Here is a 23,091-nt window from a genome sequence, read left to right as displayed (position 1 = left end):
ACCTGTTAGAGTATCATACCTTGAACAACCACTAGAGAAGAGTGACAACATGGCTCCAGACAGCCAGGAACCTATAGATGTACCTGTGGTCATCATTGGCGGTGGCGGTGAGTTGTTTTTGGCTTGATGCTTCTAATGCGAGATCCTCGTTGCTAAACACACACGTAGGGTGCGGTCTGAACCTCTCCATCTTCCTTTCCGCCAGGGAGATACCGCACATCTTGTTCGAAAAGCACAGCGGCACCTCGATTCTGCCAAAGGCACACTACCTCAACCAGAGGAGCCTGGAAATCTTTCGCGTTCACGGCTACGCACACCGGATTAGAGACAAGAGCGCCCCCAGCCGATGCATCAGCCAGGTAACCTTTTCGACTTCCCTTGGAGGAACTGGCCCCTATGATCGGAAGCTCTTGTATGCCAGTCCGTCGTTTGGGGGCGACGAGGGCTCTCCTTTACTCCACAAGTACATGTGCGATACCCGGATGCGTCTTACACTGCCGTACAATCCTGCTAATTTTGGGTAGGCGGGTTGCTCCTGAAAGACCTGCGAACTTGCCGCTGGTGCATTCAGAACCTATATGGAGAGAAATCGCAGAGGAGAGGAATCCTGGCAATATCAGGTTCTCCCACAGGGTCGTCGATGTTATCCCGCACGATGACCATGTGTTGGTGATTGTTCAACCTCCTGAGGGCCCACAGATCACGTATCGCGCGCAATATGTGGCCGCCGCAGAAGGCGGCAGGGGCATTATTGCCCCCAAGATTGGCGCTGTTCTTGAAGGGCCGACAGATATTGCCGACGTTGTTTCAGTCCATTTCGAGGCGGACCTGTCTCAGTATTGGGACGAGCGAACCTTGATTGCAAACTTCATCAACCCCGAAGGCGAGACGATTCTCGGGAGTGGAACGGTCGTGTGCATGGGTCCCACGTTCGGCCGCTACTCTGAGAACTGGACAGTTCATTTCGGCTTCAGGGTTGATGACCCAGCGAGATTTTCAGAGGCACAGGAACATCTGCTCGTACCGAGAATCCGGGAGCTGCTGAAGATACCCGACCTAGAAATCAAGATTTGCGCTGTTAGTCACTGGGTGCTGGAGCGTGTCTTGGCCAACAAATACAGAGAAGGGAGGATATTTATCGCTGGCGACGCAGCACATCGACGTGAGTCTGGTCATTGTTTTCTCTCTCGAACCATTTAGATGACACTGGCTTAGGTCCGCCGACTACCGGGCTGGGCCTCAACACATCTATCGAAGATGCATTCAACCTCTCCTGGAAGCTTGCCCAAGTCATCAAAGGAACAGCATCACCTAAGCTTCTGGACACCTATGAGCAGGAAAGACGTCTCGTTGGCAAGCGTAATTGCGATTGGGGGTAAGTTTTTTTCCTTGCACTATCCTCATCTTGTGTGCTTTATTGAGATGTCTGGTAAACGAACGGAAGCTAATTCTTGTTGTGGAAATTAGGTTAATGACATTTTCAAACCAAGCGATGGTCGCCGCAGCCGTTGGATTCATTCCTGGGCAAACAGAAATCAATCGTGCGCGTATGGAAGCTTTGCTCGAAGAGTCTGACATTGGAGAGACGTTCCGCGCCCAGCTCAGATATCTAATCAAGAGTCAAATGGTGGAATACTCTGCGCTGGACCTCGAATTGGGATTCAGCTATTGGCGAGGTGGCGCATCGGTCTCGGACAACACCGAGAGACCTCCAGTTGACCCTCTCGGCCAAACATATGTCCAGACAAGCAGGCCTGGCCATCGACTCCCTCACGTCTGGCTTGAGGAGCGGGATGACCGTGCCCAGCGCGTTCTGTCAACGCATGACTTGATAAAGAGAACGGACGACTATCTGCTCATAACTGACCAATATGGATCTGCCTGGATCGAGGCCGTTCAGGGAGTCGTCGGGGAGTTGAAGGTCAAGGTCGGTATTGCTCAGATTGGCCCACTGGCCTCGGGACTCAGACCATGCCCATATGTCGACCGAGACGACCGTTGGCCGACCGAGTCTCAACTCCGCAGGGGAGGGGCGCTTCTGGTGCGTCCGGATAACTTTGTAGCCTGGCGGCAACTGGACGGTAGCGTGCACAATGGCGTCGAGGTGGTTGAGGCACTCAAGATCTTGCTCGGCGACACCGTGGGACAGGACATTCCGATCGACCCTTACGATCCCAATGGTTTCATGTCGCAACGAGCAAAGGCCGGGTTGAGCAACGGCGTGAAGAATGCGGAGGATGCCATCACGGCCAGTGCGACAAATCGAGTCAAGATCAATCGAGCTGCCGTCGCTGGATCTCGAGCAGGACAATTTACGCGAAGCCAAAGCACTGATGATTAGCACCGAAGTAGTCTGTGGATTTGACTGTAGATACATAAAATGGGGCGCGAACGACGCATATATCATAACTAAATAACGTTATCTGCATTCATTACCTTTGAGTATCGAGTCCACCGATGAAACGATACCATCGTCCTTGACGGCACTCAATCCCCCTCCGCTTGTTCAACAACATCTATCTCTACCATGACCACCTTGACTTAGCCTGACCATCGAGCCACTCTCGAAGTGTCCATTTAGGCGTTTATCGCACGGGGCCCCGGAAATGATCCCCTACCCACCCCAGAGACCCAGAGCCAGTCAAGCTGTCGTGAATTACTGTCCAGGCGCTAGTAATGGGTGACTTCAATACTAGACCCTGAGAGACGAGAGATCTAGGCTAGTTCTCTAATACACTTTTACACTTTTCTTTTCATACTACGTACTGTACTGTCTGTTCCGGAAGTTTCGAGTCCTCCGGGTGGGAAAATACAGACACAAACGTCGCTATGAGAATCTTCTTTGGGTCGAGGCCCCGGAGGAGGACGGTTAGAGAGATCTCGAACCGAACGCCTCTCCGGGGCGGTACTATATGAAATAGACAGCTCGAGTCCCTTCGTCTGGGGGACCTTCTCTCACTCGTTACAACGTTTGCCCCCTGACCAACAATATTACAGACGCTAGGTATAAATACTTCGCAGCCAGCCATGGATCGAGAGGATAAGGCAGGTTTGATCCGTTCCATATTGTCTTGACGCATGGCATACTGATCATTCCCCGTGGCTTTCTAGACTGGAGACGATGTAATCAGAATCGAGACTACGGACTCTACCACTGCCGAGCAGATCATCGTCGAGAAGATTGCGGCAGAGGCAACCTACCATGTTGCACAAGTAGGCTGGAAGCATCTGTTGGAGCCATACACGGTACGACACCCTCTGTCTTCTTGCCCCATGAGATATTGGAGTATCTCGATTTCTTACACGCAATTTCACCGCGACAGTTGACCTCTGCCGTGCTAACAAAGGGCTGGACTGCAGCTTGGATCACTCTGTGCCATTTCTCTGGCACTTTTCTCCTGTGCATGGGGCTTTGTCGCTCCTGCCGCGGTATTGACCGCCATCGGCCAAGCGACGAGTGTGTTGTCCTGAACGAGATCAATCGTTTATGGAAAACACTTGACGCTGACGAGGGAAACAGATGCCTCAAAGTCGTCTGCGAGTCTCTTCTCTATCGTCTGGACCATGGGCACTGCCGTTGGCTATATCCTCGTGGGATATCTATCAGATATCCTCGGTCGACGCTGGACCATGATCGTCTTCAATACGTTCGGTTTGATCGGAGGTGATTGCTCACCGAGTTTCGCAAATTCATCCTCATTGTGGCTCACTGTTGTACGCAGGAATCGTTGCGTGCACCGCAAATACCCTTGATACTCTTGCTGGAGCCAATGTAAGCAAGACTTGAGCACCTAGCTTCACTTCTCGGTGGACCACTGACCGCTATGTTTCAAACAAGGCTCTCATCGGGACAGCTGCTGGCGCCCAATTCACTTTCATGGTAGTGGCGACAGGTACAGAAGATCCCCGCCAGCTCCCCACGCGAGCTATGAAAAGAAAACTGACTTTGAGTCCACAGAATTGTTACCTAACCGACACAAAATTGTCGGCATGGGCCTTGTCACTGTGATTGCACTTCCTGCCCAAGGTCTCGGCGCGTATTTCGGTGAGTTCGAAAAACAAGCTGCTCGTGCCTTTCTACAAGCATGCTAACACGCAGACCATAGGTAATTCGATCGTCGTACATCTTAACTGGCGGTGGATTTATTACGTGTATATCATTGTCCTCGGTGAGTCTCATCACCTACGGAGACGCCTCAGGAAACGTCTGGTGTTGATGATCTGTCGCCTACAGGTGTCGCTATCATCCTCTACCTCGTGTTTTATTTTCCCAAAGAATTGGCAGTCGAACTTTCGCTCAGGCAGAAACTGAGAAAGATTGACTACGGTGGTGCTTTCCTGGTGACGGCCGGCTTGGTCCTTTTCATTCTTGGTATCCAGATGGGCGGCAACACGTATCCATGGAAGTCCGGAACGGTTCTTGGTTTGATCATTTCTGGTGGGCTGGTTTTGATCGCGTTTGTCGTCTATGGTAAGTAACAGGGTCGTGTTTTGGTTTATGGTCACAATATGGGCTGACTGGTTGGAGAAATTTATGTGGCCCAGGCGAAGCCCCTTCTGCCCAAGAGCTCCTTCAAAGACATACGAGGATACAGCATGGTAATCATCTGCTCAAGCGTCGGTGGTATTGCTTACATCGGTCTATCCATCATCTGGCCAACACGTAAGTCTGTCAATTCTGACGCATCGCGTCCTCCGGATGGAGCTATTCGCTCATTCTGTGGGAAAGTGACATGCTAACACTGCGATACCAACCGCAGAGGCTGCTACGATATACAGAACACCGACAACGTCATGGCAAGAGACAGCGTGGCTATCGACCACCCTCGGAATTTCCGTCTGGGGTGGAATGGTCTTCTTGGGGCCATTATGGGGGGTCATCAAACACGTGAAGTGGCAGCTTGTCTTGCTATCCGCGTGGATGACCGCATTTACTGGTGCTCTGGCGAACTGCAATAGGCACAATCGAGGGTTCGGTATTGCCTGCTCTTTCCTCGCAGGTCTTCCGATTGGAGTGATCGAACAACAAACTGCTGCCCTGGTGCAATTGCTCGCCCCAAATGACGGAGAGCTGGGATCGGCCTTCTCGTTCTTGGCTGGTACTCGCACAGCAGTTGGTGCCATCGGAACAGCGATTCTGTTGGCGATCCTGAATAGTAAGACTATCTATGTACCGTTCGCTCACCTTTTCTGCCGCAACTGACTTTGTACCCTTCAGATAAGCTACCTGGGGAGCTGGAGAGCCATGTCGTTCCCGCCGCACTCCAAGCTGGTCTCCCTCAGAGCTCTCTTCCTGACCTCTTCGCCGCGATCGCCACTGGCTCCTCAAGTGCCCTGGAGCAGGTTCCGGGAATCAGCCCAGCCATCTTGACCACGGTGATGAATGCCGTCCTTGACGGAGAGTCAGCAGCTTATGCCTATGTGTATTATGCTGCGCTGGCATTTGGTCTGGTTTCGACGATTGCTGCCCTCATCATGCGTGATATGGACACCCTACTCACCTCCCACGTTCCCAAGAGAATTATGGGCAGGAACGAATTGAAAGCGGGAAGAGAAGATCGAGTGGTGAATGCCGGGGCATGAGCAGGAGATATCTAAAGCCAGACACCACCAAAGAGCTCCGTCACTGAAGCTGTCTGTCGGGGTCACCCTATGTTGCGAACTGCGTGATAGGTGTCCAGACCCAGAGAGTGATGACTTAGAATCGTTAGTCTACTGGATAAGAAATGGCTTACCGCGTGAGGAATTGTGCCTGCTGTTCAATATCACTGTGCTGCTCATACTCGTGTATTGTCTTCTGCTCGGGCAACTACTAGTCAGCTTGTGCCGTAGCGTGGTGATGGTCTCGTCTCCCACAGCACGAGTCCAAGAGTGGGCTGAAGAGTCTGGGGGCCCCGAAAAGAGCTTTGCCGGGTACTTGACTCCAGACACCAAGGTTCTATACCTACCTGCTCCTGGTGGCCCAGGTACCCCATCCTACCTTTGCGCCTATGTACCCTGTATGTGTGAAATACTGCCAACCAAGACGCTAGTAATGGTGGCTCCTCATCTACGCACAAAAGCAGCCCTGAGGCTCGATCGATCTGGCTAGTTCCAATGCACTTTAACCCGGGGTACCGGACCCCGGAGAATACACCTCCGGTACATTTGAGGCGAGGCCCCAATGCTAGACAGCCCGTTAATTACGGTCCCGTGCGGTTTCCGGGACGTCCACCCCTTCCGGATCATTAGTGCAAAGTCCGTTCACGAGGCTTGACAAACTACCGTATGCTACCGAGTAAAGGTCTTGTGTTGGCTAAGTTGGTAACCTCGGCTTCGATGGCCATCCGACTCAGGGATGCCACATCACGTACCGAGTATAGCTAGCTTTAGCTGGTTGGCGCTTTCTGCCATGCTTTTGTACAGTCGTAAGCCCTGAGGGACTGCATATCTCGATTGTAATTCAGGCGGAGACTCCGTTGTCCAGCACTCCTCTCATCTATATCAGCCTGGAGATTCCAGATCGCACACGTACAATTGTCAAGAACCACAGGGTCACCATGTCGAAAGCCCTTGCGCCGCGCAAGCTTTGGCAACATGCCGACCCATCGCAGACAAACATGGACAAATTCCGCCGGCGCGTGAATGCGAAGAGAGAGCTGAATCTGCGAAACTTTGCAGACCTGCATGCATGGTCGACAAATCCTCAGACCGCGCCAGACTTCTGGGTCGAGCTGTTCCAGTATGAACAGATAAAGCCCGGCGTTGTGCCTACGAAGGCGATGGAACGGATTGTTCGTAACCAAAAAATCCTCCCTGAAAAAAAAAAAAAAAAAAAGCTTTTTGTCCATCTGTGGATGGGGGAATTCTCTAACGCGGGTTAGAATCTTGCCATGTACCCCCCGCCCGAGTTCTTTCCCCATGTCCGCATGAACTTTGCAGAGCATTTGTTGGACATCGAGACGCTGAACAAGGTCGCCCTGTACGCTGTTTCGGAGGGATGCGAGGTCATCAGGCCGGTGACCAAAGCCGAACTTCGAGAAATGGTCAAAGCCACGGCCAGCGCCATGACCCAGGCCGGGGTGACGGTCGGTGATCGAGTCGCCGCCGTCATTTCCAATTGTCTCGAGGCGATTGTCGCCTGTCTCGCCGTCTTGAGCTTGGGTGCCGTCTGGTCCACGTCTTCACCTGACATGGGCGTCGAAGGCATCATGCAGCGACTGAACCAGATCGAACCGAAAGTGGTCATTTTCGAGAGCTCGGTCCAGTATAACGGAAAGCGGCGTCCTCTGGTTCAAAAGTGCGACGAATGTCTCGCCAGATTACGCAAGACGAGAAACTTCGAGCTCGGTATCGTGATCGTTCGAGAGATCCCATACCCAACCAAAGGCAAGACCAATGTTGTCTCGTGGAGCGAATTTGTCAACGGAGCTCCAGAGAGAGAACTCACTTTTGCCCAGTTGCCATTCAGGCAACCCGGATTTATCGTGTATTCGTCCGGCACGGCAAGTCTCACATTCGGGACTTGGGTATCATGATGTTGGCTGACGTGGATATAGACAGGTGCTCCAAAGTGCATTGTCCATAGTGCATGTGTGAGTCTGATTCGACTTGGGATTCAACGCCTAGGATTGACTTAACGCTGACTCGATTGACTCTGGCAGGCCATGTTGTTACAAATCAAGAAAGACTATATGCTCCATTTGGATGTTAGACCGGGCGACACCATCTATCAGTATACTACCGTGCGACATGCCCTGAACAAAACATTGTCCAAAGACTCTCACTGACACATCTTAGACCGGCTGGATCATGTGGGCTATGGTTCTCTGCGGCCTCTCATATGGGGGCAGCGTTGTGCTCTATGACGGGTCTCCGCTCTATCCTGACCCTCTTGTCACGTTGCGCATGGTGGAGAAACTCAAGTACAGGAGTATTGCGCCCAAGTCAATAAAACCCTTTACTGATCCTTTATCGACAGAATATCATTATTCGGCACTTCCTCACGGTTCTTGACCGACCTTCACGACAAGCACCTCAATCCGAGTAAGCAGAATCCTCACTTTGTAAGATGGAGGATTTACTGATCTCGCAGGGGAAACAATCGATTTAAATAGTCTACGAACAGTCTCTTCGACAGGATCCGTCCTCCCAGCCAAGGTGTGCGAATGGTTCTACGATGCTGGATTCCCGGAAAAAATCCATCTCGTGTCTGGTAGTGGAGGAACCGACATGGCATGCTCACGTAGGTCGGCCGAACCTAGACATTCTCCATTTAATTGAGCTGACTTTTGTCACACACAGTTGTCCTAGGTGACCCCACCAGCCCTTTGTATTCGGGAGAAATTCAAGTGCCAGCCCTGGGCATGGCTGTTGATATCTTGGACAGTACAAAGGACTATCCCGTGTCGATCAAAAACACTGGAGAACCGGGAGAGTTAGTCTGCACCCAACCATTCCCCTCTCAGCCAGTTCTCTTCTGGGGCGAGAAGGGCATGGAGAAGTACAGATCAGCCTATTTCGACCGATTTGGCGACAAGGTCTGGACACAGGGGGATTTCGTCTCGTCGTCGCCCGCTACAGGTGGCTTTACTATGTTGGGCCGATCGTAAGCTCTTCCGCCTCCTACGCTCCCTTCTCCCTGCATTTTTATTCAGACTGACGTTTTCCCAAGTGACGGCGTACTCAACCCCTCAGGTGTTCGATTTGGCTCGGCAGAAATCTACAACGCGGTGAGCCAGTTCCAGGAGTTCGAAGACACCCTGTGCGTGGGCCAGCGTCGGCCGCAAGATTCGGATGAGCGCGTCATACTCTTTATCAAGATGAAAGACGACCGGCCTCTTCCACAATCCACCATTGCAGCCGTTCGGTCTGCCATTGCGACCGCCCTGAGCCCCCGCCACGTCCCCAGCTTCATCTTCCAGACCCCCGAGATCCCCTACACGATCAACGGGAAGAAGATCGAGTTGGCCGTCAAGCAGATCGTCTCGGGTCAAAAGGTCACACCGTCCGGGGCGGTGGAGAACCCTGGCAGCTTGGTATTCTACGAGAAGTTTGCCAAGGATGAGTACTTGAAGGAGGACAATGGCAACGTGTACTTGAGCAAGCTCTAAACCTGAAGAGAAAATGGTATAAGCCGTTTGTTATCATCGATTTCCTGAAGAACCTGTGGGGCTTGAGATTGGGGGACGTGGTCAAAGTTGGGAGCGGTCAGACAAGCAAAATCAAGAATAAGATGGTCATTCAGTAGATCAAGGGCCTGCAATACATCTTGTAGAGACAATTCGTCGCAGATGTAGGCTTCACTATATCAGCCACCTCCACCGCTTCCGGCTCAGGGGTCCTCGATCTGCGAGAGTCGACAGACACTTCGCATGAGAGACTATTCTAATAGATCCAGCTCTAGATCATAATTGCTTGCTACCCTCTTTACCTTTGCCCCTTTAGTTTCCTTGCAGTGCCTTGACCAGCGGTGCAGAGTCCTGCGATAGACCCGAAAGTCGTTAATGCCGTGTCCAGAATGGCCACAAAAAAAGAAGGGAATTAAGAAAAACGTACCGCCCAAATTTGGTAAAGAAGGAGCTTTGGCTGCGACGACGTCGGATTCTCGATGCGAAGCCTCCCGGTGAACTCTCCGGCCACGCTTTGCCCGTTGCGGAGGCCCATTGCTACATTCCCGATGAAGAGGAGGTCGCTGCCGTCGAGGTCGGCAGAGAAGACCTTCAAGACTTCGTGGCGGCGGCTGGATATCACCTTCCACGCGTTGTCTCTGGACTTGCGAATCTCTGTGACAGCAGCCAGCGGTCAGCCATCAGTCGTTCAGTCGTCAGCGAGAAAGAGCACGGAACGTGAGGAAAGAAGCGGGGGGCAGAGCGAACTTGCCTTCGGGTCCAGAGTACAAGTGTCCTCCAAACTCTGCCTGTCCGGTCTTTGCAAAGATGTCGTCCGCCAGAATGTCTCCAACCTTGGGGTCCTGCTGGTCTAGCTGCCAGAAGAACTGGTCGATGAGCTCCTTGACGGCCTTGTTGATCTCGAATGTCGGCCATTCTGTCTTTTCTGTATTGTAGCCCATTTTTCCTAGGGAGGGGGTTTTGGGCCTCAGAGGGGAGTATCGGTTGCTGTTAAGAGCCAATTGTCTGTCCTCAGCCCAATGGTCCTCGTTCTGTCAGAGGAAGTGGTTACTCACGAGAAGTCAGGTAAGAGACGAAGTACTTCCCCCATGCGCGAGGGTCCTGTAGAAGAACGGATAGCTTCTGGGAGACTAGGAGGGCTATGGTGTTCTCCCCCCCTCCGGAAGCCGGGGGCACGCAACTCCCCGGCCAAATTGGGTAATTTTATCAAGGTAACTAAATTGGGGAATTTGGTGTGGTCCCCACAGACGAGTGTCTCTTCCGAGCTCGTCCTCTACGTGAGCCGAATGGAGGGTTCGCTATTACACCTTTTCTTTTTCGGTGATTGACTAATAATCTTTCTCAAGGTCTTTTTGGTTTCAATCTGCTTCCAGCCACTTCCACCTTCTCTCCATCTCGCTGAATATTGGTCAGATTTTCTGTGGTGGTAGTATAGAGATCCAGATCCAAAAACCGCAATGTATGATAACATCACAGCAGCCGCTTTTCGGGGCTTTCTCAACGGATCGGAAGCTGGTGGTCATGTCATGTGGTGTAGCTCTGGTCCACAACCGAAGCATCATGCTAGAACCATGTCTCCCGCATTTACCATAGCTCGTTATTAAGCCCGCAGACGAGGCCGTGGCGCCTCTATGGAGCTGACGCGAGTATATGACCCTCGAACTGTAATACTAATAGAGGTAAAGACGGAGATGAGAGCATCTGGCAACACTTGTCAGATTCGTCTAGCGGAGGCTGTCCATGGAGATGGCTCACGTGGTTGAATGGGTCTAATAGAGCCATTCTTTACCATCTTTCCCTTCTGTCTCACAGAGACGAGGGAGTTGTGGTGTCTGGTACACTTGTAATCATCCCCGAGGAGTACATCCGTCACACAGTAATCCTATTTCCAGTGGGAGAGTGGCCGTGATCCATATTCCGATGTCTTGTCTCGTTGACTACAGATGGATCGCCGACAGGGGTTGACAAACACCATCCATCATATGTTTTCGTGAACTTCAAAGGATCGCCTCGGCATTTTCCAATGGCCATATCAGGCAACTCATCTGCGTCGTAGTGATGTCAAGAACAGCTGGATGGCATCAGAGGCCATTCGTACGATTCGAAATCTACCATGTCCATGTTTGAGAACTTTTGATCATGGCATATGTTAGTAACATGTCTCTGAGAAGGGCCGCGCAGGGGCTTTTCCACTAACCGCCATATCAGCGTCGAGGTTGAACAATTGGTCAAGATCCGAGGTCCACTGGCGCGAGTCTGGCTCTCGATGCTGTTCGCGGGACTTGGAAACCAGAGCGCGAGCATAGTCAGCAACCTCTCGAGGAAAACTTATGCTCAAGTGCCCGCTACTGGCATAGTCGAGCCTGGCGAACGTCCCGGCAACGATGTCGATCAAGGTAATGTCGGACTGCGCAGAGGGATTGTTGGGCGAGCGCACCGTGTTGAGGAACAGATTCATGGTTGCGAGGATCGGGAAATAGAAAACCAACCTGGCATGATAGGTTATGGTCAGCATCCGGAGAGGGCGACCATAGAAAGTCAAAGAAAGGGGGACTCGAACAGGCGCAGACTTGGAAAAGACTGACCAAGAAGGGGTGGTGGCGTCGATCGGGAACTTTTGAGAATTGAGGACGATGACCCGAGATGACTCTGCGATGGTTTTACAGCTTTCCTGGATCTGCTTGACGTGCTCGGGCTGCTGGCTCCGCTGCAGTTGATTGCTTCTCCAAGGCTGTGTGATGGCGGAATGCAGCACACACATGGATCCGTGAAAACAGTGCTGGAGGAACAGGAAGTGGATGTGGCTAATCCGAGGGTGCAGGACCTTGGGTCGCTTGGGCGTGTAGAGAAGATATTCTTGTCCCAGGTCTGCATACCAGGATCGCAACTCAGTGTCTAGTCTCTCAATGGTCTTGCAGATCTCCTCGATCGACCGGAGCCCGAACTTCGTCCCGTAACACTCTCTCTCGATGGCGTAGGAGATCTGGGCATGGCGGACGGAAGCCAGTAGCAGGCCCAGGTCCGTGGAGGTGTCTTCTCGGGCTTTGGTAGGTAAAGCAACGTTGATATCGTCGTCGCGAATCATCTACGAGATGAATTCCGTCAGAACATCCACCAAGACATTCTGGGGATACAGATGGCTCTTACCGAGGGTCGACCAGACCTACAGGCAACGTGCTTATCGTACATGTACAATACCCATAGCAACCAATTTCGCGTTACCTTTTCGGATTCGGATAGGATACAGGAGGAGGGGGGTTGTAGATGAAGACGTTTCGAGTAGGCCAACCGGACTGCCGTGGACAGCAACATATATTCCAGAGAAGGCGCCGAGATAGCCTCGCAGTACAACGCCTGTGTCGACATCAGCCAAACGAAGCAGCAGTACGTTGTGGGAATTCGGCCTACCATGAGCAAGGTACACTCAACAGCAGTAACGTCTGACGGCATGTAGAGTAGATTGGTGAGGACAGCCAAAGCATTCTCAAAGTACAACCAAGATTGTCTCTGCGCAGTTGTATAGCTCATAGGTCCACTGCCTCGACACAGTGCAATCCTGCTTCCTACCGCGAACACGGTGTTTCGGAGGCTGTACCATGGCGGGTCACTATCAGCAGGCAGAGGGTGCGAATAATGCTGCTGAAGTCTACGCTCGAACGCCTGGCGAGGCACGAGTCCCAGAGTGTGCTCGATGCTGTCTTCAAAGAAGGCTAAGAGACGATAACGGGTCAGCGACAGATTTTGAGTAGTGAGACAGCCACAGAAACTGACCCGTAGCCCACAGCAAAGCTGTCTCGTAGTCTGGATCGGGTTGCCGTTCGACCGAGAGCGGTTTCGTCATCTTTAACGATCGCGTTATGGTGACGGTCAGCCGGCTTGCGCTATGGTGAAAGTCCGAGTTACCCAGCTGCTGGCAAATCCACTCGACACCATGCGGAGAGCAGATGGTCAGAAAAGAGGCTTTGCCTGTCACCACATGGTCAATGTCTACTTTGCCAAAGGAATCCCTGTCAGTAATCGTACCAATATGCTCCTGGATGTCGCCCTAATAGATCAGATTCAGCCACAGAACTCCAAAAGCGCGACATACTTGATGGGAGAAGACTAACCTCCTGCATAGGGGATGGGGGAGTCCCATCACGCAGTTCGCCAGCATTTTCCGCGACAAGACTCGACTCGCTTGTGGCTGTGTTCTCGCCAACGTCCTGTCGTGTGGGCGACGGCCCCTGCCGCAAATTTTCACAGGAAGTGGGAGCTATCGCCGACGTTGAACCGTTGTTGGGTTCATTGTCCAAATTCAAGACCGGGTCAGCCAGCGATAGATTGACTTCTGAGGCTGCAAGATCACGAATGTCAAAAAGAGACGGGGCTACATCCGCTGAGTTAGATATCCAGGTCGGCACTCCAGGCGAAGTATTGTCAGAGCTATCCGGTGGGGCGAATGAACGGCATGTAGAAGGGGACTTGGACGATGACTCTGACCTCGCCGACGGTTGGATAGATACGGGACTCGGTTGCCGTTCCAAAGCCTCATCGACATACGGTACGGGAGCAGATGGAGCAGGCGTTGATCTTGTCGGAGCTTCGTGCTGCCAAAGTAGTTGCTCCAGAGATGCAATCCGTCGCTCTAGAAAGGTCTGGCTGTGACTGGTTTTCCTCCTGGAAGACTTGTCGGGAAAGACACACTGCTCTCTATGGGACTGCTCGTCGACGATCCGAATCAGCTGGCGCTCGAGGGGGCACCAACAAGGTGCGACCACTTACTACACAATTTGTGCACGGCCGACTTCCCGTGCCTGTGCGTAGTTAGTAATTGTAGAGAAAGAAGAAAGGTAGTCCAGCAGGATTGGTGGTGCAAGTGCCCTCCCTACATTTGGCCTTCTTCAAGCGGCAATAGTTGCAAGCGACCGAGCACTTGGGAATCTCGGGACGAGCGGGCATCTTTGCAGTCTGCCTGAGTGGATTCCCGCGTATTCACACGCCTGTGCTCTTGCGCGAAAACCAACTGCGGTCAACTCATGGGGCGCTCTGGGGGTGCTCAAGGGACTCTCTTATCTTATGCAAGAGGGAACAAGCGAAAATTCAAGCTCTCAAGACGGGCAATTGCGAGAAGAGACAGTAGAAGCTACAAGCCTTCTTGACCATTGCCACTGCCAAGGCATGGCATTCGTGCCCTTTTGAAACATTCCCCAGGATTTGTGGGGGTGGGAAAGGGGGGAAAGAGGAGGGAGGGTTGTTGGATTTGGCGAGTGTTCTCAACCAGTCAGCCATGCGGAATTACAAGGCAGGTTACAGGTCTAAACTCAGAAGCGAGCTTGGAATATAAGCTGGGGAGTGCACGGGGACGCGTAATTTTGTGTTCCGGAGAATACGGGCTGCCTCCTCCGGTAATCAATTAATACCAGCTATGCTGCCTAGATACCTTGGTATGCAGAGGAATTGAGGGTAACCTGAGTTTCCTTGTCACCATACTAGACAATGCTAGCTACCCTTTCATCGTGTCTGTTCAGCCTGACAGTTTCATTGCACCGGAATGCTGCGGGGGCCAATCTCGACTCGTTTCTTCAATTCCTCGGGACTGACCCCGTTTCGTAGCTTCTCGATCATCTCTTCTGGGTCGAAGTCGGTGCCAATTGGGTTGTCTTTGAAATACTTGGACATCATGAATTGTGTCGCTTCTGCAGAAGTCTCAAAGTTGTCAACCTGAGTCTCAATCTGATTGCCGTCCGGGTCGGCGTAGTATATGCTGGTCGTCGGTCCGTGATTGACGCTCCATATTGGTAAGATGCCTAATTCTTTTCGTTGTCGATAGGCTTCGAGGAGGTCCTCCAGAGTGTCGAAAGAGAAGGCCGTATGCTCCAATCCACAGGCCTTGGGATTTTTCGGTGCGGTTCCCGGAATGCCAGCGATGGCAATGCGATGGTGTTCGTCGTCGTAGGAGAGGAAAGACAGGAAATCGTTTTCAAAGGCGGCACTGGCCCCTAGGAAGTCCTTGTAGAATTGTACCATCTTTTGGAAGTTGTCGGCATTAGTGCGAAGGACGACGTGGGCGAACTTGGTCGGCCTCCTGACGACAGGTTTTGATGCCATGTTTCGAGGCTGCTTGTCCACGAAGTTGCTGCTCTGAAGACAGTTGTTGACAATGTTTCGAGTCAAAATCAGCTTGAACGGGCTCCGTCAGCCTTGATAAAACACATCTGGCCGCGCATTGGACTTTGATCTTCGGCCGGAGGCAATAGTCCAGCAACCCCCCCTCCCCGGGAATACTGACATAAACCGTTCAAATGTATCCAACCCCGGACTCGGAAGGGCCTCCGAGCCAATGAAGCCATCCGGGGAGGGGCACTCCTCCTCACACAGGGGAGACACTTTGGGGGATCGACCCGAGTTAGCCAGAGGAGAATCACTGCCGGGATATAAGTGTTCATGAATGCATCACAGAGCTATGTAGTGTCCACGTACTTTATCCTTAGCAACTAAGACCCTTTTGCCGTCACTCTACGCAAGTATGGGCCAGCAACTTACCCCCATTGTGCTCGCTACAATCGTAGCAGGCATCGTCTTCTATGGCATATACAGGATTCTCCAGGTTGGAAAGCGACCCGCAGACCTTCCTCCTGGCCCTCCCACGATACCAATCCTAGGGAACATTCACCAGGTAAGACTTCTCAAGAGCGGCATACGTGGTGCAATCAGTGACTGAGCATGGTCATAGATCCCGACCGAGCGACCTCATCTCCAGTTTCAGAAATGGGCGCAAGAATACGGGTCAGTAGCCCAGCCCAGTTCGGTCTTCGCGCTTTGGATTCTGACTGACGAGCGAAAAGCCCCATTTACTCCCTCATGCTTGGGACCCAGACCATGATTGTCCTTTCGTCACCAAAGACCGTCAAGGACCTCTTGCACAACAGGAGTGCCATCTACTCTTCGAGACCGGACATGTACCTCGCACACGACGTGGCCAGCAACTGTCAGCGATTCGTGACCATGGTCAGCTCCTTATATCCCAACTTGCGGCGAAAAGCTGGGATCAGAAATGCTAATTGCCGTGCAGAAATATGGCCCCATGTGGCGCCTCGTCCACAAAATGATGCACAACACGCTCAACATCAAGACCGCTGTCGCCTACATCCCCTACCAAGATCTTGAGAACAAACAGATGCTGTTGGGCCTTCTTGAACGACCGGACGACTTTGTCCTGCACCTCCGACGATACACCAGCTCACTGACGACCCAAATGGTTTATGGCTTCCGCACCATCAGTACAGAAGATCCGCGGATGCTTCAATTCTTCACGGTGAGCTACCTCCCAGGCTGTTCCCAGTATACAGGTAAGTACTTTTATGCTAACCGTCATGGCTCCCAGGGTTTTGAGAAATGGGGCAAGATAGCTGGTAGCGCCAGCGCTCAGATCATGGACTGCTTCCCCATCCTTCGCAAACTTCCCAGCCCGGTCAACCCGGAGTACCGGAGTGCCAGAAAACTATACGAAGACGAGCGAAAGCTTTACACTTCTCATTGGATGGATGTCAAGGACCGAATTCTGCGTGGAACCAGTCTGGTGTGTCAATTCCTGATGCGCAATGGCTGTCTGAACCTGTATACTAACTACAAATGACTTTGCCCCCAGCCATGTTTCAGTGTCGATGTCTTCCTGTCTCAACAAACAGAGAAATTTACCGACGAGCAAGCTGCATACATCTCTGGCTCGCTTCTCGAAGGAGGCTCCGACACTACTTCAGGGACGCTGGTGGGATTCATCCAGGCCATGTTGATGTTCCCCGAGGCGCAGAAGGCTGCACGGGAGGAAATTGATAGGGTCGTTGGCCCTGATCGGATGCCGGTCATGGATGACGCCCCCAACTGTCCATATATTCGCTCTTGTGTCAAAGAAACGATTCGGTGGATGCCAACCATCATCTTGGGATCTCCGCACGCTGTGATCCAGGAGGACCACTACATGGGTTACAGGATTCCCAATGGCGCTTCTGTCGTCAACAACAACTGGTGAGTTGTCGAAGCTTCAAGCAGCCTCCCCCTTCTCTCCTGCCCTGAGACTTGTGCAGTGTGACTGACCGACACCAAAAAGGACGCTCAACATGGACCCCGAGCGCAACCCGAATCCCCGCAAGTTCGACCCGTCGCGCTTCATCAACGACTCCCAGACCGAATTCCAGTCCGCGACCAACCCCGACGAGAACCAGCGTCAGAACTGGATCTTCGGAAACGGCCGCCGCATGTGTCAAGGGATGCACATTGCCGAGCGGTCGCTGTTTCTCGCCACCGCGCGCATCGTCTGGGCGTTCAACATCGACAAGCCGATCGGTCCGGACGGGAAGCCCGTCGAGGCCGACATCGATGACCTCGTCGGCGGGACCACGGTGCAGCCCAACGACTTCCGCATAGCCATGACTCCGCGCAGCGAGAAGAAGGCAGAGATGATCAGGCAGGCGTGGCGGAACTGCGAGGAAGAGCTCCTCGACCCGGTCACAAAGCAGTGGAAGAAAGTGCCAGACGGCATGAAGTTTGGGAAATACATTCCCGAGAAGAATGTCATGGCGTGATTGGGGTTCTTGGAGAGCAGACGCTTAAGGCCCCCTTGCGCTGGAACGGGGAAGACGGTGCTGGCTGAATCGTGGCCGCATCATGAGACGTACAGTCACAGTATATATACTTCCTGTTATGCTTGATCGGGAGAGACTCGCGAATTGCTCAGTGCTACACGATTAAATGAGCAACACAAAGTGACGTGTTGAGTCTAAAGCCTCCCTCTGAGAGCTAATGTATCCAAGATACGCCATCTATCTAGTCCTTTCTACAACTTTGTCGTTGAGCTCGAACTCGCCATCTCTTGCTTGTAAAGCTCCCGTAGATGTCTCTTCAGGTACTTCCCACTGGCCGTCTTGGGCAGGGCCGGCACAAAGACAACACCCCCACCCAGCTGTTTGTACTTGGCCAGACGGGCTGCGACGTACTGTTTCACTCCGTCTTCGTTCAAGGTCTCGCCGACGTCTCGTCGGTCCGATTTTCGTACAATGTATGCGCGGGGCAGTTCGCCGTCGACCGGATCAGAGGACGGCACGCCGATCACGGCGGCGTCAGCGATGAGGGGATGTGACATGAGCACGGCTTCGAGCTCGGGAGGCGCGACTTGGAAGCCGCGGACCTTGATTAGTTCCTGTATTCCACGCCCCACGGGGTAAGTGTTAGACAGAGTTAAGTGCCCGTGAGGTTGGAAAGGGGAAGGGGCCTGTCTACCTTTTTCCGATCCACGATATACCACTTCTTGGTCGTCTGGTCGCAATACGCCACGTCGCCAGTGCGGAACCATCCTGCAGAGAATGAGGAGGAGTTTGCCTCCGGATTGTCAAGATATCCCTTGATCACTGTCGGTCCACGGATCCAGATCTCTCCCGTCTTGTTGTAAGCCTTGACCTCGTGTCCATCATCGTCAACGAGCCTTTTGAGGGATGTCAGCTCGAACGGAGAGTTCACTCCTCAGGAGATTTTCTGGAACTCACTTGACCTCAAGGTTGGGCAGAAAGTAGCCGATGCTTCCATCCGTGTCGACCGCGGGCCACGGGTGGCAGGCGCCGATGCAACTGATCTCGGTCATGCCGTAGCAAGGGTTGATACAGCCGTCCGGATGCATCAGGGCGGTGAATCTCTGCTGAGACAGCAGGTCGATTTTGGCGCCGCCCGTCATGCCCGATCGGAGGCTTTTCAGCGAGTATTTGGCCGTCAGGGGTGACTGCAGGATCGAGACGATGACTGGTGGCACCACGAACAACTCGGTCACTTCGTACTGTTCGGTGAAGCGGAGGAAATCCTCGAGCTGGAATCGAGTCATCACGTAGGCGATATGGCCAGAGCGAAGGGGCGTGATGTGGGCCATTATGGCCATCGCGGCGTGGAAGAAGGGGAGGCAGAGGATTCGCTTGACCTGGGAAAGGGAGATGTTAGTCTTTTAAGGGGGGAGAGAGAGAGAGACACATGGTCTAGAAGACGGGGAGGAAACTTGCTCTGTAGGGCTTTTGTACTTGTTCGTGGAGCAGTGTGTGCTGGGCGACCAGGTTGTGATGCGAGAGACAAGCAGCTTTGGGCAGACCCGTGGTCCCTGAGCTGAACAGGATACAAGCGGGTGTAGACTGTGCCGTAACCATGTCGTCGAACCGTATCCAATCCTGCTCCCCATGTTGTAGCAGAGTTTGCCATGATGTCGAAGAAACTTCCCCCAGTGATAGAGAATCAAACCTGAGCACATCTTCCGGGGATATGTTGCAAGATCTGGCGGCTGAGAGGATCCCATCGTACAGCTCCGGCTGTGCTATCACGAGCTTGCTCTTGGACGCCTTTAAATGGTGCTGCAGTTCGTATTCTGTGTAGCCGGGGTTTGTCCCAGTCCAGGTGAATCCTGCTCCGATGAGGGCTAGACAAATACAGGAATAGTACAGCTGTCCATGAAGCCCTTAGCAAACATGCCGCTTACAGACAAGATGCCGTAGATCTGTGCCAGGGGAACCCACATTGTTGAACGCGTGGATACAGACGCAGTCGCCTCTCTCCAGTTTCCGGGACCGGAACCCGGCGATGAGGTGCCTGATCAGAGTCTTAGCCTGCCTCGAGCTGATGGAACGGCTTGGGTCGACGGGGTCAATGTAAATCTGGGGACGCAGTTGAGTTATGAGGAGCTTCGAGTGAGTGATTGGCCAATGCTCACCGGTTCATCTTGTGAATACTTAACATCGTCAAAGATCCACGAGAGAAGGTCTTTTGCCGGTATGTCCACCGTCTGTGTTGGCTGGAAAAACACCTCCTGGTCCATCTCCGTATCTCGTCACGTTATTGAGGATGGGGAGGCTGGAAATATGGAAGAATTCGTTAGCTTGAATACTCTGATGGTTCACAGTTTCAAGATGAGATTGGCCCGATTTCTCGCATAAATACGACGCAGAGATGTCGGTGTGTTGTATTTCTAACACACACGCCGTGAAGTTCTGGCGAGACGCGAGGAAGTGTTCGGGCCGATGCTATCCACTGGTCACCGAGGGGGTATGTACTTGTGGCACTCGTTCAGTAAGTGGGTAATGGAAGCTATCGACACGATTGATCTCTTGCTAGGTTACGGCGAGAGGGCGTTCAATTCTTGGGTACACGCATTCACGAACCCCGGCCACTCTTCTCCGAATACTTAGCAGCTGGCTGACATGTATAGCACTACAGTATCGAGCTAGATGCCTGGGATTGAACCATGGGTTGAAAGAGGAAGATGATTCTTGTTCCTTACTCTCTCTGTCTCTCTCTCTCTCTCTCTCTCTCCGCGCACATACAAATTGGGATCAGGGCCGAATTTTGACGGATCGCCCTGTCTCTAGCTGTAATAGCTCATTCCACCTCGTACCTCATCCCATGTCTCCCAAGTGCTTCTGATGATAGAAGACACCAAAAGCCCTCCTACATCCAGTGTGTCTAACGATATACCCTCCAACAAACAATCAATGCTCTTACGTCTAGCTTCTCCATAGAGATGGTCTAGGATAGAGTGTTTGTTTTGAGATCCGCGTTGACCACTTCGTGCTCTGAGAATACCGGTTCTTGCTCTGAGGCTTTCTCGAGAGAAGCATCATCGGCAAGAGGTGCCAGATCTTCGACCACTACATCTCCAAAGGCCTTGCTGATCTGCTCTAACGTGAGTCCCTTGGTCTACAGTGTCTCAGTTAGTATTCGAGTTTCCGTTTCCATCAGTAGAAGGGTATATTACCTCTGGGAAGAAGAACTGGACGACCAGTGCCATCACGGTGGTGAAGCAGATGAAGACGAGATAGAATTTCCTGGCGGGTGTTGTTGTTGTCAGTATCTCCGCCGTTCAGGTCTCTTTCCCTCCTCAATGACACACTGGAGACGAAAACATACCATTTTATGTTCTCAAAGGCTATTGCAGCAGCGCCGTTCAGGATCGCCGACCAGATCTGAACGGCGGACAGAGAGACACCTACCCCCGATGCTCTCCACGCGGCAGGGAAAATTTCAGCCGAGTACACAAACGACGGACATTCAACCCCTGCCGCGAAACTTGGTACGGCGTCAGCGTCACTCTGGAACCGCGAAGGTTTCAAACTCACAAGCACACAAAGAGGAAGATGAAGAAGGTGGCTGCAGAATTCGCAGAGTCGTTGTCTGAGCCGGAGTATAACGCACTCAAAATGACCGACATGACAAGGCAGAATAAGCAGCCCAGAAGTCCATACACTGTTAAGCTTGGTCAGTGACTGTGAAGGGATCGCTCAGGAAATATACCTTACCGAGCTGGTGAACGCGGCCAATCTTGTCGGTGAGTATGCCACCAAGTAGATTGAAAATCATCAGGAGGAGTGTCCAGACACCAGCGAGGATGCCTTGAAGGAACGGGCTGAAGCCCAATCCGCCATATATGACGGACGAATATGCTGACGACTGTTTAGTTCATCATATCGACTTTCGATCCGCAAGTAACCACCCCAACTTACTCAGAATCACAATGGAGCCACTAGACTGCGACGCCGTGTTGACCAAGAACCCAAAGATGAAGCGCTTGCGCATGTGGGGGTCCTTGAGACCTTCCCAGACGGTCCGCTTGCGCTCTGCTTCGAGGTCGAGCTGTGCCTTGATGTTCTGAAACTCGCGGTGTGCATATGAATGGGAGGGGTCGGATTTATCCTGATGGAGTCGCACCAGAGTCTGCTCTGCCTCTTTGACGCGGCCGTTTAGGTATACTAAGTCGAGTCAGGTCTCTTGCGCCGCAGATAGGAAGAAGCAAACTCACGCCAACGGGGACTCTCCGGCAGCAGAGGGATAATGCATAGCAAAGCCAGAGGCGAGACGCACTGGATGGCGAGCGGCACCCGCCAGCCTGCCTGGCCGTTCACATGGAAGAATGCCACGCCGATCCATTGTGCGACAGTAAAGCCTGCTCCCACAATTCCTGCGTGAAGTCCAACCAGAAAGCCCCTGTTATGTGCCGGGGCGACTTCGGCTTGGTACAGCGGGCAACCAGGGAGGAAGTGGCCAATTCCTATACCGGTGACGACGCGTGCCACACACATCATGGCGTTGTGCACCGCGCCGGCTTGCAACGCCCCACCCACGATGACGAAGATAGATCCCACGCCTAGCGGAATGCGTCGACCGAATCTCGAGGAAGAAAGTGGATAGAGGCAACACCCGATGAAGCCTCCCACGTACAGTAAGGCGCTGAATGCCGCGACAAGACTGTTTGTGTGAGACACGCCGGGTCCTTCGAGAGCGAGGTCCAAGTATTCGTAGAACTCGACGTGGCTAAAGATGTTGGCCATGATGGACGCACAGTAGCCGTAGCTGAAGCTGCCCAGCGTGACGGCCAGGACGACCTGGACCGAGTCAGTTGACAGCGACCCGAAACGAAACGATTGGAGGGGCAAAGGGGCTTAGCTGTACCAGGATGTTGTATGTAGATGTGACTTCGCCCATGGTGCTCGATCGACCAGATCAATAACTCATTCGGTGTCTGCAAGGATAACGACAGGGCTGACGTCCGGTTCAGGAGGTATTTAAGGACGAGGCAGGCCTCGGCGGGTTACCTGGGAGACCCAGGACGTAAGGTACGACAAGAGAGGTACACCTTTCTGGACTATACCCCGGGTTCGGCTTTATCATTCCCCTCAATACTCCAGGAAAAGGACTCGGCACCGACTTTGTGCTGTACCTCATTGGGGCTAATATGAAGCTGGGGTATGGAGGGCACTGTGTAACGGTCCGGTTTGCCCCCTAATTTGGCCGTGTAAAAGCCAACATCATGACAGCGGCTGATAAACTATATCTCTTGGAGCATGGGTGTGTATCTGGATCAGACTCTGGGGAGTTTCTGTTTAATACACGCCCGACGACAGAGCCTAGAACATGACTTGCCCCCAGGAGCCTGTATCGGATTCTAGGTCTGTAAAACGCGCCGTACGAGATAAACATT

At 52.7% G+C, this 23,091-nt stretch overlaps 9 protein-coding genes across 9 annotated transcripts; 4 read left to right on the top strand and 5 right to left on the bottom strand.

Annotated features, from left to right (window-relative positions):
• Nucleotides 1–49: 49 nt before the first annotated feature.
• On the top strand, nt 50–2,341 carry Z517_02198 (uncharacterized protein; the record flags this gene model as incomplete). The annotated part of the gene is made up of 5 exons (XM_013431309.1): nt 50–107; nt 169–469; nt 525–1,162; nt 1,216–1,375; nt 1,468–2,341. The coding sequence occupies 5 exons, from the start codon at nt 50–52 to the stop codon at nt 2,339–2,341; spliced, it is 2,031 nt and encodes a 676-aa protein (XP_013286763.1).
• Nucleotides 2,342–3,027: 686 nt separating this feature from the next.
• Nucleotides 3,028–5,583, top strand: Z517_02197 (uncharacterized protein; the record flags this gene model as incomplete). Its single annotated transcript, XM_013431308.1, has 12 exons — nt 3,028–3,049; nt 3,119–3,246; nt 3,361–3,461; nt 3,513–3,664; nt 3,723–3,772; nt 3,839–3,880; nt 3,952–4,045; nt 4,107–4,169; nt 4,235–4,471; nt 4,529–4,663; nt 4,761–5,156; nt 5,219–5,583. 12 exons carry the CDS (start codon nt 3,028–3,030, stop codon nt 5,581–5,583), a joined length of 1,785 nt encoding a protein of 594 aa, XP_013286762.1.
• A 956-nt stretch (nt 5,584–6,539) lies between these two features.
• Z517_02196 (acetoacetate-CoA ligase) lies at nt 6,540–9,092 on the top strand (the record flags this gene model as incomplete). The annotated part of the gene is made up of 9 exons (XM_013431307.1): nt 6,540–6,773; nt 6,864–7,488; nt 7,543–7,574; nt 7,644–7,724; nt 7,780–7,904; nt 7,961–8,025; nt 8,075–8,224; nt 8,284–8,587; nt 8,654–9,092. The coding sequence occupies 9 exons, from the start codon at nt 6,540–6,542 to the stop codon at nt 9,090–9,092; spliced, it is 2,055 nt and encodes a 684-aa protein (XP_013286761.1).
• A 330-nt stretch (nt 9,093–9,422) lies between these two features.
• Nucleotides 9,423–10,051, bottom strand: Z517_02195 (uncharacterized protein; the record flags this gene model as incomplete). Its single annotated transcript, XM_013431306.1, has 3 exons — nt 9,423–9,461; nt 9,538–9,764; nt 9,823–10,051. The coding sequence occupies 3 exons, from the start codon at nt 10,049–10,051 to the stop codon at nt 9,423–9,425; spliced, it is 495 nt and encodes a 164-aa protein (XP_013286760.1).
• Nucleotides 10,052–11,259: 1,208 nt separating this feature from the next.
• Nucleotides 11,260–14,051, bottom strand: Z517_02194 (uncharacterized protein; the record flags this gene model as incomplete). Its single annotated transcript, XM_013431305.1, has 8 exons — nt 11,260–11,599; nt 11,696–12,195; nt 12,258–12,464; nt 12,519–12,820; nt 12,882–13,155; nt 13,220–13,810; nt 13,875–13,906; nt 13,982–14,051. 8 exons carry the CDS (start codon nt 14,049–14,051, stop codon nt 11,260–11,262), a joined length of 2,316 nt encoding a protein of 771 aa, XP_013286759.1.
• A 579-nt stretch (nt 14,052–14,630) lies between these two features.
• Nucleotides 14,631–15,200, bottom strand: Z517_02193 (uncharacterized protein; the record flags this gene model as incomplete). The annotated part of the gene is made up of 1 exon (XM_013431304.1): nt 14,631–15,200. The coding sequence occupies one exon, from the start codon at nt 15,198–15,200 to the stop codon at nt 14,631–14,633; it is 570 nt and encodes a 189-aa protein (XP_013286758.1).
• A 418-nt stretch (nt 15,201–15,618) lies between these two features.
• Nucleotides 15,619–17,674, top strand: Z517_02192 (uncharacterized protein; the record flags this gene model as incomplete). Its single annotated transcript, XM_013431303.1, has 7 exons — nt 15,619–15,768; nt 15,826–15,878; nt 15,938–16,100; nt 16,165–16,407; nt 16,477–16,671; nt 16,741–17,117; nt 17,200–17,674. The coding sequence occupies 7 exons, from the start codon at nt 15,619–15,621 to the stop codon at nt 17,672–17,674; spliced, it is 1,656 nt and encodes a 551-aa protein (XP_013286757.1).
• A 251-nt stretch (nt 17,675–17,925) lies between these two features.
• Z517_02191 (uncharacterized protein) lies at nt 17,926–19,935 on the bottom strand (the record flags this gene model as incomplete). The annotated part of the gene is made up of 6 exons (XM_013431302.1): nt 17,926–18,288; nt 18,369–18,570; nt 18,632–19,074; nt 19,151–19,564; nt 19,637–19,774; nt 19,831–19,935. 6 exons carry the CDS (start codon nt 19,933–19,935, stop codon nt 17,926–17,928), a joined length of 1,665 nt encoding a protein of 554 aa, XP_013286756.1.
• A 707-nt stretch (nt 19,936–20,642) lies between these two features.
• On the bottom strand, nt 20,643–22,595 carry Z517_02190 (uncharacterized protein; the record flags this gene model as incomplete). Its single annotated transcript, XM_013431301.1, has 8 exons — nt 20,643–20,813; nt 20,872–20,941; nt 21,024–21,182; nt 21,233–21,359; nt 21,413–21,556; nt 21,617–21,862; nt 21,913–22,495; nt 22,563–22,595. The coding sequence occupies 8 exons, from the start codon at nt 22,593–22,595 to the stop codon at nt 20,643–20,645; spliced, it is 1,533 nt and encodes a 510-aa protein (XP_013286755.1).
• Nucleotides 22,596–23,091: the final 496 nt, after the last annotated feature.

Source organism: Fonsecaea pedrosoi (assembly GCF_000835455.1).
Source record: "Fonsecaea pedrosoi CBS 271.37 unplaced genomic scaffold supercont1.2, whole genome shotgun sequence".
Lineage (NCBI taxonomy): Eukaryota > Fungi > Ascomycota > Eurotiomycetes > Chaetothyriales > Herpotrichiellaceae > Fonsecaea > Fonsecaea pedrosoi.
This window is presented reverse-complemented; position numbering and strand designations above follow the sequence as displayed.